General features: G+C 50.2%; 2 protein-coding genes across 22 annotated transcripts in view; one reads left to right on the top strand and one right to left on the bottom strand.

Annotated features, from left to right (window-relative positions):
• Tspear (thrombospondin type laminin G domain and EAR repeats) overlaps positions 1-20,000 on the bottom strand; it is a 205,471-nt gene that overhangs the window by 132,443 nt on the left and 53,028 nt on the right. The gene's annotated exons all lie outside the window — the stretch shown is intronic.
• LOC110303465 (uncharacterized) lies at positions 4,071-14,701 on the top strand. 21 transcript variants are annotated; one of them, XM_021174557.1, is made up of 3 exons: positions 4,071-4,176; positions 4,252-4,638; positions 4,726-4,919. In XM_021174557.1, exons 1-3 carry the CDS (start codon positions 4,071-4,073, stop codon positions 4,917-4,919), a joined length of 687 nt encoding a protein of 228 aa, XP_021030216.1. The 21 variants fall into 21 exon arrangements, with proteins under 21 accessions (XP_021030216.1, XP_021030218.1, XP_085699040.1 ...); XM_021174559.1 differs by having other exon boundaries at positions 4,071-4,186; positions 4,238-4,435; positions 4,634-4,919; XM_085842914.1 differs by lacking the exons at positions 4,252-4,638; positions 4,726-4,919 and adding an exon at positions 13,991-14,701 and having other exon boundaries at positions 4,071-4,127.

Genomic DNA, 20,000 nt, shown 5'->3' with positions numbered 1-20,000 from the left:
ACACCTGCAGGTCAGAAGAGAGCATGGGATCCCATTGCAGATGGTTGCAAGTCCCCATGTGGTTGCTGGGAATTGACCTCAGGACCTCTGAAAAAGCACCCAGTGCTCTTAACTGCAGAGCCCTCTATCCAGTCCCTTGTTTTGTTTCTTACATGGTGAACGGACTAGGTAGCTGGGTGGTCGTGAGAGGTGCAGTGTTCTGCAGTTCCATCGAAATGTGCCCTTTACAGCTGAGATGGTAAAGCTCCAGGGTACACTATTCCGACAAAAAATAGTTGGTGTATTTCCAGAAATAAATGAAACCCTTCCCCCAAAGAGACTGGGCTCCTAGAGCTTCATGTCCAAGAAGCACAATGAACTCCAGGGGGAGGAAACACAAAGATAACCCAGAAGACACACGCTGATGCAGTTACAGTGTCTATAGGACAACAGTGCCAGTTAGAAGCTCATTTCTCACCTGAATCCAAGGCCAGAGGGCAATGGTGTGGCATACTTAAAGGATAGGGAGGAGACAGTCCATTCAAAAGTGGACAGCAAATTGTCTTTGAACACAAAGGGGAGGTGTCCATGATAACTGTTACCTACAGTCCCAAACTACTTAGATCGCCGAAGCATGAAAATTGCAAGTTCAAAGCCAACCTAGTAAAGTCCTGGTCTGAAAATAAGAGAAAAATACATAAAAGCCTTAATTCCCTATAACTACTCCAACATGAAGTGCTTAGGGGGCATGTGCAGGAGGCCAGGCTTAATCGCAGAAAAGAAAAAAAAAAAAAGAGAAAATAAGGTATTTCTGCATAGTTAGGAGAGTTTATGGCTCACACAAGTGCTCTGTAATAGTTGATTTTTTTTATTCATGGCAGAAAGAACTTGGAATAGCATTTGAAGCCACAGGAAGACATGAGATTTGTCTACAGCTGGTTTCCAGGCTGCCTGGAGTCTGTCCTTGACACCTGAGTCCCCTCGTCTGTCACCAACTATGGTGGCACAGTACTTGGTTCAGTGTGCTCTTCTATCTACCCCATCTTGCTCATGTAAACACACATCAGGACCCTGTTTCCCCCTGTGATTTTAGTTATTTATGGCTCCTTTTCCTTTCCTTGGGTTAAACACCAGGAAGTGTGGCTCTTTGTGGCCCCTGTCCCAATGGCTGCTTTTCTCTGACCTCCATGTCTGGCTCTAATTTGTGTTTCCTGTGCACTGCTGTCTCTGGATTGTTTGTGCTTCCTGCTCCTGGTTCCTTGAGGTATGAGTTTAGATAGCTGGTCTGGGCGCTTCCTTCAAGGCTATGAGTTTCCCTCTTGTGTTGTTTTGGCTGCATTCCAGCATGGGTTTGTTGTGTTTTCATTTTCAACTACCTCTTGTATCTTCCAGCCTCTGCCCCTGACTCCCTGGCTACCTAAGTGTGTCTTCTATTTCTACAGATTGGTGTGAACTCTCTGGTTCTCCTTCCGTTTTCATTTCTATTTCTTTCTGTCTTGAGGTTACACCTCATATGATCTCAACAGTTTCAAATTCATTGAGATTACTTTGGCCTAAGCTGTGAGCTGGCCTGCAGGGTAGGGAAAGCTGATGCTGCTTCGTTTGATTTGTATGGCTGTGCACGGTATTCTCCGAGCCCTCCTTTTCCTTCTATCTCTCCTCCTCCTCCTCCTCCTTCTTCCCCTCCTTCTCCTCTTCCTTCTCCTCCTTTTCCTGCTCCTCCTCTTTCTCTTTCTCCTTCTCTTCCTCCTCATCTCTCTCCTTCTTCAAAAGATTTATTAATTAATTAATTTATTTATTTGCTTATTTATGTATATGAGTACACTGTTGCTGTACTCAGACCAGAAGAGGGCATCAGATTCCATTACAAATGGTTGTGAGCCACCATGTGATTGCTGGGAATTTAACTCAGGACGCCTGGAAGAGCAGTCAGTGCTCTTAACCTCTGAGCCATCTCTGCAGGCCTTCCATTTCTTCTTTCTTATTGTATTGCACCACCAATGGCTTTCTGACATGGTCAGCTGTCCTCAGTGTACCAGAGCTGTTGGGTTCTTCGCAGTTCAGCTTCATAGGGATTGGGGTCGATGGGATGATAACCCAAACAACAGCAAACATCTAGAAAAGAATTACGAGTTCTCCTACTACCATTTCCCATCCACAAAACACAATCAGGCCGAGCCCAGCAGCATAGGAAAGGACTGCACTGCACAGACAGGGAGCAGAGGAACGCGAAGCTGACTCAGCGGCTTTGTAGACCTGAGTGGCCTAAGGAACTTCACATCCATCTCAGTCATGGATAAAAAGATGCCCAGAAAGATCCGGCACCCTTTCCTGATAGAGACACTCAACAAAACCAACAGAATGTCCTCAGTGGGAAACAGGACGCCCATGAAGGCTACCCATAACCCTTTCTAAGGAGAGGTACAAGGTAAGGCTGTCCACATCCACTCAACACTGCACTGGAGGCTAGAGCCAAAGCCATTAGGCAATGAGGAATATGATTACCAGCAGTAAAGTCCTTGGGGTCAAAACCATGGTGCTGCTGTTGCTTCCGCAGCAATGGTGGGTGTGTACATCAGTGGACTAAGCCAAATCACCTGATTTCTAACAACAGCACCAGGACATGTGGTGACCTAAGGATGGTCTCTCCCACAAATGTTGCTGGGACAGTCACATGCTGAACATAAGGCTATATGCTAATCCACATCAAAAAAAATTAACTCAAGATGAATCAGAAATCCACATGCATGAGCTAAAGCTACAAAATCAAGGCATAAAAGCCAATCTCCTGACCAAAGACTCAACTGTGGTATCTCAGGCAAGTCACAAAAACACAAGGGACACAAGAGAAGAGAAAATTTTAAAAAAGATTTATTTATTATTATACTTAAGTACACTGTAGCTGACCTCAGATACACCAGAAGAGGGCATCAGTTCTCACCATGGATGGCTGTGAGCCACCATGTGGCCACTGGGAATCAAACTCAGGGCCTTCAGAAGAGCAGTCAGTGCTCCCACCAGCTGAGCCATCTCACCAGCCCAAGAAATTAAACCACCAAGATTAAGAAAGCACAGGGCAGCAGAGGACATTGTTAGAGAAGTCAGTGATGAGCCTCAGAACACTCACAGTCCAGGGAACCTGCTGCCCAGAACCATCAAAACTCCATGAAAGGAGAGAAAACTGCATCTAAGACAAAGGACTGTCCAAACTAATTTATTAAGAAGACAGAGCAATCCTAAGACTGGACATAGAGGAGCAGGGGCCACTCCTTAAGAACAAATATACATACACATACTCTCTCATCAACATACAAATACTTACACTTACAGAGGTCCAGAGGGGTCATGAGCTGTGGCTATCACAACTCTATAGCACGCCTCTGGGCCCAGATGTTGAAGACACTGGTCACACATGAACTTGTGTGGAGAAGTCAATGGAACAGAGGTTGTATGCGAAACTGCAGCATGTATTTGAGGCAGAAAGCCCACACTGTGTGGCACAGAAGCCCTACTCAGTGCAGCAAATGCTGATCTCTGCTCACTTGTTTCTGTGAAGGTACCTCTGTTTACTGTTGTCTGGGGCATCACTGAACCCAGGCTTGTGACAATATCAAGGATACTTGAGAGCTGAGGCTATGAGTGGGATGTTCTTGCTAAAGTGCTGGTCCTGGATGCAGGACAGATAAGCCTGTGATGGGGCCATCACCTCTCTCCTGCCTCAGGCAGGCTGGACCACCCCTTGAAGGATGACAGGGCTGGAGGACACAATAGTCTAAGCGCTCAGCATCATCACCAGGTACCCTGGCAGGCACCACAAGACAGGGGGCACAGGGTCAGCCCAGGAAGTCTGTGCTTTCCCTCCAGATGTGTTTATTGCTGGAGCAACCAGCCCAACAGGAGTTAATGACTGAGCCCTGCAGAGCATCCTCCAGACTGAATAACAAGGAAATGAAAGTGTGCAGAGCCTCCTGCAGCAAAACATGCCTGGAGGATAAAAGCACAGAGCACAGAGCATCTCACACACACACATTCACTCAACACTCACACAGTCACTCAACACACACACACACCCTCCTCCAGCCAACCCTGCCATGGCCACCTCCACCATGTCTGTCTGCTCTGACGCTTGCACCAACTCCTCCTGGCAGGTGGATGACTGCCCAGAGAGCTGCTGTGAGCCCTGCTGCTGTGCCCCCAGCTGCTGCCAGTCCAGCTGCTGCCAGCCCAGCTGCTGCCAGCCCAGCTGCTGTGTCCCCAGCTGCTGTGCCCCAGCCCCCTGCCTGACCCTTGTCTGCACCCCAGTGAGCTGTGTGTCCAGCCCCTGCTGCCAATTTTCCTGCTGCACACCCTCATGCTGCCAGCAGTCTAGCTGCCAGCCAGCTTGCTGTACCTGTTCCCCTTGCCAACAGCCCTGCTGTGTGACCCTTTGCTGCAAGCCTGTCTGCTGTGTGCCAGTCTGCTGTGGCGCTTCCTCCTCATGCTGCCAGCAGTCTAGCTGTGAGTCCTCTTGCTGCACCTCTTCTCCCTGCCAGCAGCCCTGCTGTGAACCTATCTGTTGTGAGCCTTTGTGTTGTGAACCTGTCTGTTGCACACCCATCTGCTCTGGACCATGCTGCCAGCAGTCTAGCTGCCAGTCTTCATGCTGCCAATCTCCCTGCTGTGTGCCTGTCTGCTGCAAGCCTGTCTGCTGCACACCCATCTGCTCTGGCTCCTCCTCCTGCTGCCAGCCCTCCTGCTGTGCTCCAGTCTGCTGCAAGCCCTGCTCCAGTGTGTCCCTGCTGTGTCGCCCTGTGTGCAGACCTGCCTGCTGTGTGCCCACCTCCTCCTGCTGTGCCTCCTCCTGCCAGCCCAGCTGCTGCTGTCCAACCTCCAGTGTGTCCCTGCTGTGCCGCCCTGCCTGCTCCAGACAGGCCTGCTGTGGACAGAAGTCCAGCTGCTGATCCCAAGTCCTCCTCTGGGGTATTATCCAATACAGGCTGCTTTCCCCCTCACTCTGCTCCTGCTAGCTGTAGCCATTCCCACCCTCTAGCCTTGACCACAGAAGACTAGCCATGGCCACCCAGCCGGTGGTTGGCCTCTGAGCCCTTCCCTGAGGCTGCCTGAATGGAGTTCCACTGACTTCTTAGGCCTCAAGTCATAAGATTATTCCCAACTCCAGCAGCCCTAGTCTTAAGGAGACCTTACCTGACCTGCTACTATGCATATTCTCATAAGCCTGCCTTTAGGAGCTGGAGAGATGGCTCAGGGGTAAAGAGCACATACACTCGCATAGGACCTGAGTCCTGTTCCCAGTGCACAGAGGGTGTCTGCTGTGAATTGTAATTCCTTTTCCAAGGACTTTGCTGCCCTCTGCAAACACCTGAACTCATTTTGCGCATGCATGTACAAATACATGTGTGCATGAGCATACACACATACCATACACACACACACACACACACACACTCTTAAAATTAAAGAAAAATAAATCTTTAAACCTGCCTCTGTCTCCTAATGACCTATGTCTTGTGTGTGTGCGTGTGTGTGTCAAGGGGTGGGTGGGCATGGTGGGTCCATATCTCATGCATCAAATGAAACCTAGCTCAAGGGTACAGCCTGGCTCTTCTCAGAGCAGCTACTCGGTATCTGAGTTTAGGACTGTGGGGGAAAATGACAACCAGGAAGCCATGGACCCCTGAGCCATATATCCTTCCTAGCCCCACAGCTGCTCCTAAGCGCTGGGGTTCACCTGAACATGACTGTCCTATAGGGACTGACAATCTGCAGTCTCCCCTGGGGAACCAGCCCTCTATGACAATGCTCATTCTGTCTCCATCTCTCATGGAAGCTCTACCCTTCCCAGGGTCCACGTCTCAACCAGGGCTCCAGCTCCAGCTATAGGGCTCAGAAGCCCCAAGAACGCCAACCTTGTACAGTCTTTTGGACACCTCTTGCCAATGCACTCCTCCTAGATTCCAGCACCCTTCCTGCAGCCCTCGTGCCCAGGAGCCTTTCCAAGGAGCTGCTCTACACACTGTGGAACTGATATCCTGTCTCGGTGACTGGCATTCCAGATCCAACATCCCACCCTGTCGGAGCACAGGGACCACTTGAGTAAATGCTGGGTGGAATGGGGTGATTAATAATGTCAATTTGGGGCTGGTGAGATGGCTCAGTGGGTAAGAGCACCCGACTGCTCTTCCGAAGGTCAGGAGTTCAAATCCCAGCAACCACATGGTGGCTCACAACCATCCGCAACGAGATCTGGCTCCCTCTTCTGGAGTGTCTGAAGACAGCTACAGTGTACTTACATATAATAAATAAATCTTTAAAAAAAAAAAAAGTTAAAAAAAAAAATAATGTCAATTTGACCGGATCTGTTATCACCATGGAAACAAATTTGTCAACATATGTGGTTTCTTCTCCTCAGGCCAGAAGTCTCGCTGCTGACCCAAGTCCTTATCTGGGGAACTATTCCCCACAGGCTGCTTCTCCACTGCTCTAGTTATTCCCAACCCTTTACCCTCGACCACAGAGGACTAGCTGCAGGCCTCCTTAAGGTCATGTATTTGAAGGCTTGATCTCTAGTCGGTGAAACTGTTTTGGGAAGGATTAGGAGGCATGGCCATGTTGGAGGAGGTGTGTCACTGGGGGTGGGCTTAGAGGTTTCAAAAGTCCAAGTCAGGCCCAATCTTGCTCTTTCTGTATGGGTTGAGATGTGAGCTCTCAGCTGCTGTTCCTGCGCCATGCCTGTGTACCTGTTTCTGTGCTCCCTGCCATGACAGCCATGGACTCACCCTCTGAAGCTATATGCAAGCGCTTAATAAAATGCTTTCTTCTATATGTTGCCTTGGTCATGTGTCTCTTCACAGCAGAGAACGGTGACCAAGTCAGCATGTCTGGGGGAGAGTTTCCAGATCAGATTAACTGAGATGGGAATGCCCACCCTAAATGGGTGGCACCATTCTATGCACTGGGGTCCAGGATTGGATAAAAGGAAGAAGAAAGCAAGCTGAATATGGGCATTCCCTGCCTCCCCCCCCCCTTCTTGACCAGCGGTGTTGCCTGTGCCCTAGACTACCTACCTGGCCTTGGGGTTTGGAACTGATGTGGAACAGAGTCAACAACCCACCTCCTGCACGAGGACCTAATGGAGGACTGCCTGAGAGACCAAGGATTGCCAGTGCAGACAATGTCAGCCAATTAGAAACTGATGTTTAGAAGAGATGCCTTCTTGGGACCAATGGGGGTGTGGGAAGAGGGTATTAAAGGAGTTTGCAGCAGTGCTCAGGTGAGCCCGCTGCAGCATTTCTTACCTGCTCCCAGAGCCTGTGTCATGGACTCTGCACTACCTCACCTCCAACCCCCAAGAGCAGGTAGAGTCAGGCAGGGAATAGTCCAGGGCACACGGAACACAGTCGCCTCATTCTCCTGACACTGTGCTGTTCCCACTGTGATGGACTGTGTCCCTGGCAACCGTGAGTCATGAACCTTTTCTTCTATTAAGAAGAAAATGAACCTTTTCTTCTATTAAGTTGCTTCCTGTCAGGCATTTTGTTACAGCAGCAACAAGAGTGATTGACACATGAGGTAACACCAGCTGTGCCAGCAGTCCCAGGTGCCCCACACAGTGCTTCCTGTGCTCAGGGGTCACCTCCCTTCCCCCACTCAGAAAACTACCCAAGATAACTACTGAGACATCCCAGCACCAGAGAGCAAATGACACAGCCTTGTCCACTTTCTTGGGAACAAATCTATGTGCCCATAGATAAGAGGTCCCAAAGGGCCATGATGATGGTCACATGATACTGCTGTGGTTGTTGAATGGCCAGCAGGTAAGGCCCAACCTGACTGGAGGTCACACCCAACATATGTCTTCCCCTCTCACATCTGCACGTTGATGTCCAAAACACAGGACCTCACCTGCTTAGTGACCAGTATGCCAGAGGGATGCCCTCCAGTACCTGGAGAGTATGTCCCCTGTCTCCTATGAGCCTCTTTCCTGGTGGGGCCACATTGAAAGACTGTTTCCAAAGCTTTAAATCACAAGGTGACCAAGGAACTCTGTCAGGCCAGCCCCAGGTTTCATCCTGGGAGAAATGAGAACATCCATCGATATAGAGCATTCCCCACTCAGGTTCACACCGCTAACAGATACAGGAAATTACTCAAATGTCCACAGCAGGAGGGTGGATTGATGTATGTGGGCTGTCCACACAGGGCACATCACACAGCTATAGAGGAGGCAGCCAGGTGGAAACATCGTGCTTGATGAGATGACATGAGGTCACGTGTGGAAAACACAGAACAAGACTTCTGGGAATGGACAGCAGGGATACAGGCCAGTCAGACTGCTCAATGAATGCTGAGACAAATATCAGCATAGAGAGCTAAGGATGGTATGTAGAATCAGGGGTCGGGGGTAAGTCCCCTGACTCGTGGTTCCAAAGCATCCAGCTCTTACCCCGTTCCTTCTGAGCCTGTGATAAGATAGAAAGCCACAGAACCCGAGCATGGAGCCAAGGTGGCTCCTTTCATGGCAGACAGGAAGCAGAAAGGAGGAAGGGCAGGATGAACCTCAAAAGGCCCGCCCCCAGTGGCCTACTTCCTCCAGTAAGGCCAATAACCTAATGTTTCATCCACCTTCCCAAACAGTACCACCAACTAGGGAACAGGCGTTCAACACTTAAGCTTCTGGGGACATTCTGTGCCTAAACCATGGGTCTTAGTGAGGGTTTTACTGCAGTGAACAGACACCATGAGCAAGGCAACTCCCATAAAGGACAACATTTAATTGGGGCTGACTTACAGGTTCAAAGGTTCAGTCAATTATCATCATGGTGGGAGCATGGCAGCATCCAAGCAGGCATGGTAATAGAGTCTTACCTCTTGTTCGGAAAGCAGTTAGAAGAAATGACTCTTGTGTGGCTAGGAGGAGGGTCTCAAAAGCCCACCCTCACAGTGACACACTTCCTCTAACAAGGCCACACCCGCTCCAACAAGGTCGCACCTCCTAATAGTGCCACTCCCTGGGCCAAGCATATTCAAAATCAACACACCATGACCGTGGATGTCTGAGGTAGGGCAGGGGAGGACAGAAGGACCACTCAAGGGCAAGGAGCCTGAAATGAGCTAAGGCACACACTGATGACAGCCAAAAGTTCTGATACCCTTGGTCATTCTCTTTAAGTGGTGGCACCATGGCACACCAAGCATTTCTCAGGAAAACTACCTAGTAGGAGCTGCAGGCCATCACTGGGCCCCTGTGACTGACAGTCCCATCCCTTCACCTTACCCAGGATACTGTCTGAGAACATGGGACTCATGGCCATATACCCTTAATTCTGAAGGTGAACTTTGAAGTTGAACCAAATGGAGACAGGATGCGAGTCCCAGGTCAGGGCTCAGAGGATGGCTGTGGGTACCAGAGATCTTCAGATGACGGTGCCAATCCCAAAGAAGAACCACTGACCTGCCACAGGTGCCCAGGATGGATGTCACCTCTAACCCAGCAAGAGACAGACAAACAACCTCCCACAGAGTCTCCTGTGCTGGGGTCACTTCAGCAATGTGACCAAGTGACTGGGACCCTTGCCACAAAATCTGGAAGTCAGCGAAGGACTTGAACAAAATCAGAGGAGGAAGATGCACAAGTGGGCAGATGACAACACCCCCACCCCCCAGGGAGCTGGAACAGCACCTCAAGACACCCATGAGTGCCTGAAACACCGAGCATGGCTAAGCACCAGCCTGAGGGTTCCTCCAGCCCCGAGGCACCTCCAAGGACGCCTGCCTCAGAAGATGAACCACGTGCCAACAGGAACACTTACAATAGTGTGCCATAACAAAAATAAGTTTCATAGCAGCCTTATTTATAATAGCCAGAAGCTGGAAAGAAGCCAGATGTCCCTCAACAGAGGAATGGATATAAAAAATGTGGTACATTTACACAATGGAGTACTACTCAGCTATTAAAAAGAATGAATTTATGAAATTCCTAGGCAAATGGTTGGACCTGGAGGGCATCATCCTGAGTGAGGTAACCCAATCACAAAAGAACTCAAATGATATGTACTCACTGATAAGTGGATATTAGCCCAGAAACTTAGAATACCCAAGATATAAGATACAATTTGCAAAACACATGAAACTCAAGAAGAACGAAGACCAAAGTGTGGACGGACACTTTGTCCCTTCTTAGAATTGGGAACAAAACACCCATGGAAGAAGTTACAGAGACAACGTTTGGAGCTGAGACAAATGGATGGACCATCTAGAGACTGCCATATCCAGGGATCCATCCCATAATCAGCCTCCAAACGCTGACACCATTGCATACACTAGCAAGATTTTGCTGAAAGGACCCTGGTATAGCTGTCTCTTGTGAGACTAGGCCGGGGCCTAGCAAACACATAAGTAGATGCTCACAGTCAGCTATTGGATGGATCACAGGGCCCCCAATGGAGGGGCTAGAGAAAGTACCCAAGGAGCTAAAGGGATCTGCAACCCTATAGGTGGAACAACATTATGAACTAACCAGTACCCCGGAGCTCTTGTCTCTAGCTGCATATGTATCAAAAGATGGCCTAGTCGGCCATCACTGGAAAGAGGCCCATTGGACATGCAAACTTTATATGTCCCAGTACAGGGGAGTGCCAGGGCCAAAATGTGGGAGTGGGTGGGTAGGGGAGTGGGTGGGTAGGGTATGGGGGACTTTTGGGATAGCATTGGAAATGTAAATGAGGAAAATACCTAATTAAAAAAGGAAAAAAAAATAAAATAGTCTTAGTAGCAAAAATAAATAAATAAATAAATAAATAAAGTCTGCTGTTGTAGTAAATATTTAATTTCAAATTGGAGGTTTCTACACTGCATTAGATCATTCCGTTCTCAGACAAAAGACATAAAAATTTTATATTCATAATAAGACTTTAAGCTTTTAAAGCACTAGAGCTGAGAAGATATCTACCCTCTAAGCTATTTTTGCCTACTTTTCTATCAATAACCCTGGGATATAATTTATCATGTTCTGTCCGGGCTGCTCTTACTCCAATTGGCCAGCCCTCATGGCCATGTTTTCATGACTCATCTACCCCACGGCATCTTCTCCATTCTTCACCTTCTCTCTCCCTTCCCATGGTCCTGCCTCAGACCCAAACCTGGGAACCAAAACCTCACCTACCTCTCCTCTACCCAGCTATAGACTATCAGCATTTTTTGTGTCCTCTCCCCAGCCTTGAGTGGGATGAATCAGACCTTGTTTTGTCACAGTTGGCTAGCCCACCTAGGGTGGAGTCTTCTGACCTAGGTAAAGTCTATTGTCCTGCCATATCTGCAGCTTTCTGCAAGAAGCCACTACCTCCTGAGCAGCTGAGCTTTTCTTCCCAATGAGAGCCTGACAAGGTGGGGGATGGGTTTCCCCCTTTTAGAAATTCAGACTCAAGAATTAAAGTTGAGCCTTGATCTGAGAACCTTGTCTTGGCTCCATTATTTCTCTTGCTGTCCCTCCCATCCACCCCCAGCTTTCCTTTCTGGAGCCCAGTGACCCGTGGCCTCTCGTGGCCGCTTGTGGCTACATCTTTTTATAGTTTTAAATTACAGAGCAAGGTCACATAGCATCACTTGGTGTACATGAGGATCTTCTCATCTCCGAGGCAACCAGATCTTGGGGGCCGGTATTATTATGATGATACATAGCAACAGACCAAACCTCAAGCCGGCCTCATTTATTTCTGCAATTTTTCATTTTGCAGTTTTCCAGCTCTGGAAAGTGAAATCAATAGATGAGGGAGGTTGTGAACTAAGAGCAGGATGCTCTCCTAGAGAATGAAGACAGGGAAGGAGAAAGGGAGAGGGAAGGTAGGGGAGAGGGAAGGTAGACACCCAGAGTTCTTAGAAAGTAAAGCAGAAGCCCGCAGGTGAGGGTGCTTGCCAATAGGCTGCAGGATGGGTGTAGTGTGGTGAGGCTGAAGGGGAGATGTGCAGGGGACTGGTTGGGGGGTGGTGCAGAAGTGCAGGGGGGCTAAGACACAGATCAGGAAAGCTGGAAACCAGGGTAGGGAAGGCATGAGCCAACATCAGGAGCCAGGGAGGATGGAGTCCTGGGAATGAACAGGAGACTCAGACTAAGATGAAAAGCTGAAAAGATTTGTGAGACCAGAGCTGAAGAAACAAACCATCAAGACGCTGGGAATTGGAAGTGGGGGTGGGGAGTAGGATTGACCACAGAAGACATACAAGGTTCTAGAAAGAAATGAGTTCACCAGAAGACGCATCCACTCATAAGCCCAGGGTGGTGACACACTTCTGGGATATGGAGGCAAGAGGATCAAGAGTTCAGGGAAAACCTTGGCTTACATAGTGAGGCTATCCTGGACTATAGGAGCTACTGTCTCCAAAAGAAAAAAGAGGAATTTTAAAAAATGCAGGTATATCCCTGCTGCTCCCAGCAACCTGAGAGAACACCCAGCCATACCACACAAGGGAAGCCAGCCCTCTCTGCACAGCTAGCTACAGGATACACAGATCTGTCATGGTGGCTTTAGAGACTGATCCAGACAGGAAATGGCAGATGAGTCTCATTGAGGCCACACTGGGAGTGGAGTACCTGGTGTGTCCATAGGATCTTAATTTTCATAGAGAGTTAAGATGACTCTCTAGAGGCAGAATGTGTCTGGAAATAAAACCAAGACAATCTCACAAGGAAGGGTATGAAAAGATAAAACTGAGGAAAACAAGGGATAGAGACACGCTGAAGGCTTACACCATGTCTAGAGCTTGGGAGGAAAAGCCATGGAAGGAGAAATGGTTTTTAAGGTAATCCTGAGAAGAGAGGTCATACTGAAAGAATTCATAGTCAACAAAGCAACACCTAGCTCAGACACAGGCATTCTAGAACAAGCCCAGCATTCAGGAAGGAAACAACAGACAGAGGTTGAAAGGCAGGAGGCGAACTGGAGAAACTCCGCTTGCCTCTGCTCAGTAACATGGGCACCAGAATAAGTATTGCCACCTGTGTCTTGAGGGACATTGGTTCAAGACCTAGAATTTTTGCTTGCTTGTTTGTTTTTTGAGATAGGGTTTCTCTGTGTGGCCCTGGCCGTCCTGGAGCTTGCTCTGTAGATCAGGCTGGCCTCGAACTCAGAGATCCTCCTGCCTCTGCCTCCCCAGTGCTGGGATTAAAGGTGTGAGCCACCACCTGGGTACAAACCCAGAATTCTAAACCCAGCCAGACTATCCTATCATGGCGGGGTGGGGTCAGGGGTAGGTAGACCAGGAGCTTCTGAATTGTGACCATTGCAGGTGTGGAATCTCTGGCCGTGGAACGACAGAAAGATAACAATAGAAAAAGCTCAGAGTCTCACTGGAAATGCTGAGTATCTCAGGAGAAATCAGGCACCATAGAAGATGCCAAACTCCACGACAAAGCACAGGTGGTTCGGGGAGCACACACAGCTTCCTACCAGCAAGCCTCTGTGTACCTTGTGCCGTGTAAGACTTGGCATCTCGCTAGCATTTGGAGAGGGACAGACGACCTGCCCATACGCCTCTGAATGAGTTGTACTATGGAAGGCATGTGTTTTCCATTTTTCTTGTTTTAAACAGCAATAAAAATTAACGACAACAGGTCCCCATCACTCAAACACAGGATAACAAATACCTGTTTCCATGAAGCCCTGCTCACCTCTAAAACCTCACAGGGGGAAGTGGCCTCAAGTGTTTTCCAGGCCTTCTGCACAGTCAAAACAAACACAATCACAGGTTAGGCTTGCTCACTGCACTAATAAGGGGGGCTCCAGCAAGCAGGAAGGAAAGCCCGAGAAGATTCTCACCAGGACAACACAAGCTCAGGGAGGTATAAAAGCTAACAGCCAGCACCTCACACTCACACAAGCTCACACACTCACAGCTCCTACCACACCTGCCTGCCATGGCCACCTCCACCATGTCTGTCTGCTCCAGTGACCTGAGCTACGACAGCCGGGTCTGCCTGCCCGGCTCCTGTGATTCTTGTACTGACTCCTCCTGGCAGGTAGACGACTGCCCAGAGAGCTGCTGTGAGCCCTGCTGCTGTGCCCCCAGCTGCTGCCAGTCCAGCTGCTGTGTCCCTAGCTGCTGCCAGCCAAGCTGCTGCCAGTCCAGCTGCTGTGCCCCCAGCTGCTGCCAGTCAAGCTGCTGTGTCCCCAGCTGCTGTGCCCCAGCCCCCTGCCTGACCCTCATCTGCACCCCAGTGAGCTGTGTGTCCAGCCCCTGCTGCCAATCTTCCTGCTGCACACCTTCATGCTGCCAGCAGTCTAGCTGCCAGTCAGCTTGCTGCACCTGCTCCCCATGCCAGCCATCCTGCTGTGTGACCCTTTGCTGCAAGCCTGTCTGCTGCACACCCATCTGCTCTGGACCATGCTGCCAGCAGTCTAGCTGCCAATCCTCATGCTGTCAAGCCCCCTGCTGTGTGCCTGTCTGCTGCAAGCCTGTCTGCTGCACACCCATCTGCTCTGGCTCCTCCTCCTGCTGCCAGCCCTCCTGCTGTGCTCCTGTCTGCTGCAAGCCTGTGTGCTGCAAGCCCTGCTCCAGCCTGTCCCTGCTGTGTCGCCCTGTGTGCAGACCTGCCTGCTGTGTGCCCACCTCCTCTTGCTGTGCCTCCTCCTGCCAGCCCAGCTGCCGCGGCCCAACCTCCAGTGTGTCCCTGCTGTGCCGCCCTGCCTGCTCCAGACAGGCCTGCTGTGGCCAGAAGTCCAGCTGCTGACAGACTGGATCTCTCAGCCTCTGCAGGCTACATCTTTGTTTCTAAGCAATTCTCCACTCTAAGGAGCCCCTGGAAGATGCCTGGGGCCACCAGAGTTGTCTCACTATGGATTGGGGGCTACACAGCTGCTGCCTGATGGGGTTTGAAGGTGCCACCCAGCCCCTCCCCCTACAGATTCCTCTGTGACACAGATAGCACCCCCTTCTCGTGACCATGCATCCACACCAGATGTGACAGGTCCACTGCTGTGTTCAATAAAGTGTTCGTGTCAGTAGCTGTGAGCTGTGTGCATTTTCTGGAGCCTTCTGTGTCTTCCCACCCTGTCCACCCTAGCCCTAGTTGCCTTGCCCCAGAAAGCCAGACACAAAAAGATTCCCTGATGCCAAGTCAGCACACTGGGACAAAACCTAAGTCATCGATGTCTGTCTGAGAGTCAGCATGGTTGCAGACTGAGAATCCTGAAAACACAAGCTGGGGTGGGGTGGGGTGGGGTAGGAGTGGGGGTGCGGGAGATGCAGGGGCTTCCATGTCAGGAGGCCAGGAAAGAGGTTTCCATCCAGCATGCCTCAGATCACCAGAGTGTGAGGATTACTCCCTACTGTGACAACACTGTTCTCCCCCACCTCAAGAGTTTTAAAGCCTGGCTGAGGAGGATCAAGGGACGCAGGGCCCCCAAAGGTGATGATGCAGAGGACAAGACTGGGTTGCCAGTGGACCACCAATACTAGCGAGTCAAAGGAGCGCCATTAGACCAGCCAGGAAAGCTGGTGTTCTTAGCTCTCAGCTGAGACTGACTGAATGAGGTGGAGCCAGAAGACAGTGGAGCAGGACCCATGGATAGATGGGAGCAGAGACACCTCCATGGGACTGACAAGGTCTATCCTACCCCCAACTGAATGCCCCATGGGAAGAGTTGAGCAGAACCCCAAGTAGAGAATTGCTGAACACAGTAGGAAGATTTGAAGGTGTGCTGTTCCTGCTTTGCAGGGATTATTCACACCCTGCATCCATCACTGGGTTATTCAAATATTCAGAAGAGAATGGTCATCCCCTGTGGACAGGGAGGAAGGTCTCCCAGCTGCACTATTCAGCTTTCTGGTGCATGGCAAAGCCCCTGAGAGAAACAGTGTAGCCAGAGGGCCCTTTGGCCTGAGCTCGAGGTTTCTACTATGATCTGTCACTGCGATCTGTCATTGCTTCAGGGTGTGTGGCAGGGCACACAAGACTGTATGGCAAGTGAGAGAGGAAGGGGACAGGGTCCATAGGCTAGCTCCAACCTTGGTCCCTCCTCACCCTGTGGGGCAATGAGCTATGCACACACAGCCTGGTCTCCAGTTGAGCTGAGGTCTTGAACCCTGTGGTACCCGTGGGTGGTAATTTCCACCTACATGGGACAGAAGGCATTCCCTCATGTCTGCTGGACCCCTGGCTCCTGTCAAAGTTACCGCCCCCACAGCCCCCACAGCACCAACAGGAGAAGCAGGTGGATAACAGTCATGTAGACTATGCCCCAAGCCTTCAGGCTAGACTCCTCCCCACAGTTACCTAGCAACAGCAAGATAACAATCCCACTATAAGAGGGGATGTTTGGCCCCTCCTCACTCTCTAAGCTTTTTACCTCACTCTCTTAAGCTTTCACCTTTCTTACTCTCTATCTCCTTTTCTTTCTTTCCCTTCCCCCTTCTCTCCTCTTGGCCATGGCTGCTCTCTCTCTCTCTCTCTCTCTCTCTCATCTTTTCTCTTTCCCCCTGCCTTTCTACAATAAAGCTCTAAAACCATAGATTGTCTCTGTTCGTCAAGGCCTGAACTAAAGACACTCGCCTGCGTGGGAACCACCCAGTGCCCCCTCTCTCCCCCTGCCCCCCTTCCCTTATCTCTGGAGCCTAGTGCCACCCTGGGGGCCCCTATTCTGTTCTCAGCTCCTCTGCCGTATCCAGCATGGGATGTAGGAGACTGAGAACCTGGTACTGGGGGCTGCCCCTTGTCCACCCCCCGCCATCCCCCCACCCCCCGCCATGTGGGGTCAGTGGCTTCATATAGCCAGATGCCCACCTGGGGTTGCATGGAAAGCGTCTGGCAGTCCTCCTGCGTTTGCCTGCCTAGAGCACAGGAACTCTGGCCGGATGCGGGCTCTCTCCCTCCCCGCTCTGCCCCTCTCTCACTTTCTCTCTCATTACTGTCTGGAGGTAAATAGCTTTGTCCTCTATCATGATACTGTCCCCACCACTAGTCCCAAATTGGCTGAGCCAAAAAATACGAACCAAAACCTTTGCAACCATGAACTAAAATAAATCTTTTCTCCAGGAAGTTGATTCTGTCTTTACTCATGGAAGAAGGGAAGGAGAACTGAGAAAAGGGAACCACTTTATGTTGTACATTCACAAGGCTACCGTCCAAACCTTAGCATTAAGGGTGGCCTGTGAGTCTGCTGTCATCATCACTGCACTGGGGACATTTGGCACTTACAAAGTCATTCTCTATGGCCAGAAGAGTGTCCCTAGGGTGTCAGGTAGGTGTCTGTGGGGTGAGAGAGTGGCATGGAGTTTCATTGTTGGGCTCTACTGGGCAGGAGCTCCCCCAAGGAGATGACAGCACAGGCCAGGGAGCTTCCAGCAGGATGTTGGATGAGCAGGACCCCAGGGAGGGCATTACCCCACTATTCACATGAATATAACACACAGAGAGTCTATCATGGAAATTCCTGGTGAGTGTGATGGTTTGGATATGCTTAGCCCAGGGAGTGGCACAATTAGGAATAAGTGTGTCATTGTGGGCCTGGGCTTTAAGACCATGATCCTAGCTGGGCAGTGGTGGTGCACGCCTTTAATCCCAGCACTTGGGAGGCAGAGGCAGGCAGATTTCTGAGTTTGAGGCCAGCCTGGTCTACAGAGTGAGTTCCAGGACAGCCAGAGCTATACAGAGAAACACTGTCTCAAAACAAAACAAAACAAAACAAAACAAAACAAAACAAAACACCCTGATCCTAGCTCCCTGGAAACCAGTCTTCTCCTGTTTGTCTTTGGAATAAGATGTAGAACTCTTAGCTCCTCCTGCACCATGCCTGCCTGATTGCTGCCATGCTCCCACCTTGATGATAATGGACTAAACCTCTCTGAACCTGTAAGCCAGCCCCAATTAAATGTTGTCCTTATAAAAGTTGCCTTGGTCATGGTGTCTGTTCACAGCAGTAAGACAGTGAGCATCTGCCACAGGTGAGCTACACTGGTTCTGCCCTGTTCATTCACCTTCTTGTTCCCCAAACTTCCTGGTTCCCAGCATACCAATAGACTGCTCCCTGATACCAGCAGCATCAGATCTGGGGCCTGGCAGCTGCTCCCTCCCCTTACAACCCCAACACCGCACAGCCTTAGAAGACACAGCTCTCAAATACTCGACCTTGGATTTCAGCCTCAACAAGAAACAGTGGCTTTCTGCTGTTCTAAATAACACCTATCTCACCCCTCACCTTCCCTGTCTTCCTACCTACCCCAGGATGAGCTAGCAATGACCAGAGGCCAGGAACACCAGGCCAAGGTAGACAAGTGTGTTCTAAACTACAGAAGGACCAAGGGCTTGGTGGCTTCCAGCATTGCAGACTTCCAACAGCACGGCTTGAGGAGGCCACACACTTGCATAGGATCTCCCTAGCTAAGCCCAGGCTTGGCAAGGTCTTAGACGGATGCTCCAGGGAAGAGTGGTTCTGAGGTCTCTTCAGCTTCAACTCCCACTTATCCCTGCTCTGCAGAGCCAGTCCCTCAGTGCCCTGCCACCCTCCTGCTTCCCTCAGATGCTAGCCTGTGGTGACACTGGGTTCTTGCAAACCCCATGATACAGCCCCCTCTCTGAAGTCCCTTTGGCCTGTGAGAACACAAGCATAGGTTCTAGGAGCAGGGGCTGTCATTCAGTCCTGAATGAAGGCTGTTTTCATTCATCTTTACAAAGAGGAGGAGGGATAGGAGTGTTGGAGGTTCAAATTAAATTCTTGGGCTGAAGGCATTTTAGGATTCCAGCTTGTTGCTAAGCAGAGACCAATAATTACCTTCAGGGACCCAAGATGCTAACAAATGCCTCCCCCTCCTACCCCCACTCATCTACCCCTCCCCCGCCATCTCCACACTTCACCAAAGCAGCCACAGGAACAAAGTAGAAAAAATGAGAGCCACTGGGGTACAACAGCCCAGTGTAAGGCAGAGCCTCTGATAGAGGTGACACTCAATGGTGATCACCCTGCTGCTGACCTGAGCCCTGAGTCATCTGAGTCATCTTTTAAGGTTCTAGCGACAGTCCTGAGCAGCATGGAAGGCTAAAGTGAAGCAGTACACAGACATAGGATGCCTCCTACTGATGCTCATTATGTTTTTTGCTGCTAGAAGCCAAGGGCTGAAGGATGTGGAGTCTGCCTCACTTGCTGCTCTAGTAGCCTAGTGGCTTTGTTACAGAGTAGGCAGGCAGTGCCCTCAGGTTTAGGAGGTCTACACGGAGCCACAAGGGACAGCCTGGTGGGAAGGCAGTTATGTGGCTGTTCCCATCTCTCAGCCAGAATGGCTACAGAGGTCACAGGTCACAGTAGCAAGCTAAAGGGCTGGAGGAGCCTACATAGCAGAATGGGTATGGCAGGCTCCAGGAACACACAGTGGGCCTACAGTTCACAGGCATACAGAAAGGCTGCCTGATGGGGTGTCTTAGTTAGGGCTTCTATCACTGAAACCACCATGACCAAAAAGCAAGTTGGGGAGGAAAGGGTTTACTTGGCTGAGATTTCTGTAGTGCTGTTCATCTTCAAAGGAAGTCAGGACAGGAACTCAAATGGGGCAGGATCCTAGAGGCAGGAGCTGATGGAGGGATAGTGTTTACTTGTTTGTTTCCCTGGCTTGCTCAGTCTGAATGTGTATAGAACTCAGGACCACCTGCTCAAGGATGAAACCACCCATAATAGGCTAGACCCTCCCCCATCAATCACTAATTAAGAAAATGTCCTACAGCTGAAACTTATGAAGGTATCTTCTCAATTGAGGTTCCCTCCTTTCAGATGACTCTAGTTTGTGTCAAGTTGACATTAAGATGAACCAGCACACAGGGGCTAGGCATACAGAAGGCCTCGAAAGAAGGGAGCATACTGCATAAAAACCTGCATAGGGGGGCCTAGGCGGCAGCAACAGCTTCCATAGCCCTGGGGTTGGCAACAGTTGTAGGGATCCAGTACCAGGAACCAGGGCAGGAAGTCACCCATTTACACTGCTGTAAAGCTTTCTGGCTTTCTGCAGCCACACAGTTGTATTTACTGAAGGAACAAAGGAAT

Source organism: Mus caroli, unplaced genomic scaffold, assembly GCF_978045245.1.
Source record: "Mus caroli unplaced genomic scaffold, Mus_caroli_1 scaffold_9, whole genome shotgun sequence".
Taxonomy (NCBI): Eukaryota; Metazoa; Chordata; class Mammalia; order Rodentia; family Muridae; genus Mus; species Mus caroli.
This window is presented reverse-complemented; position numbering and strand designations above follow the sequence as displayed.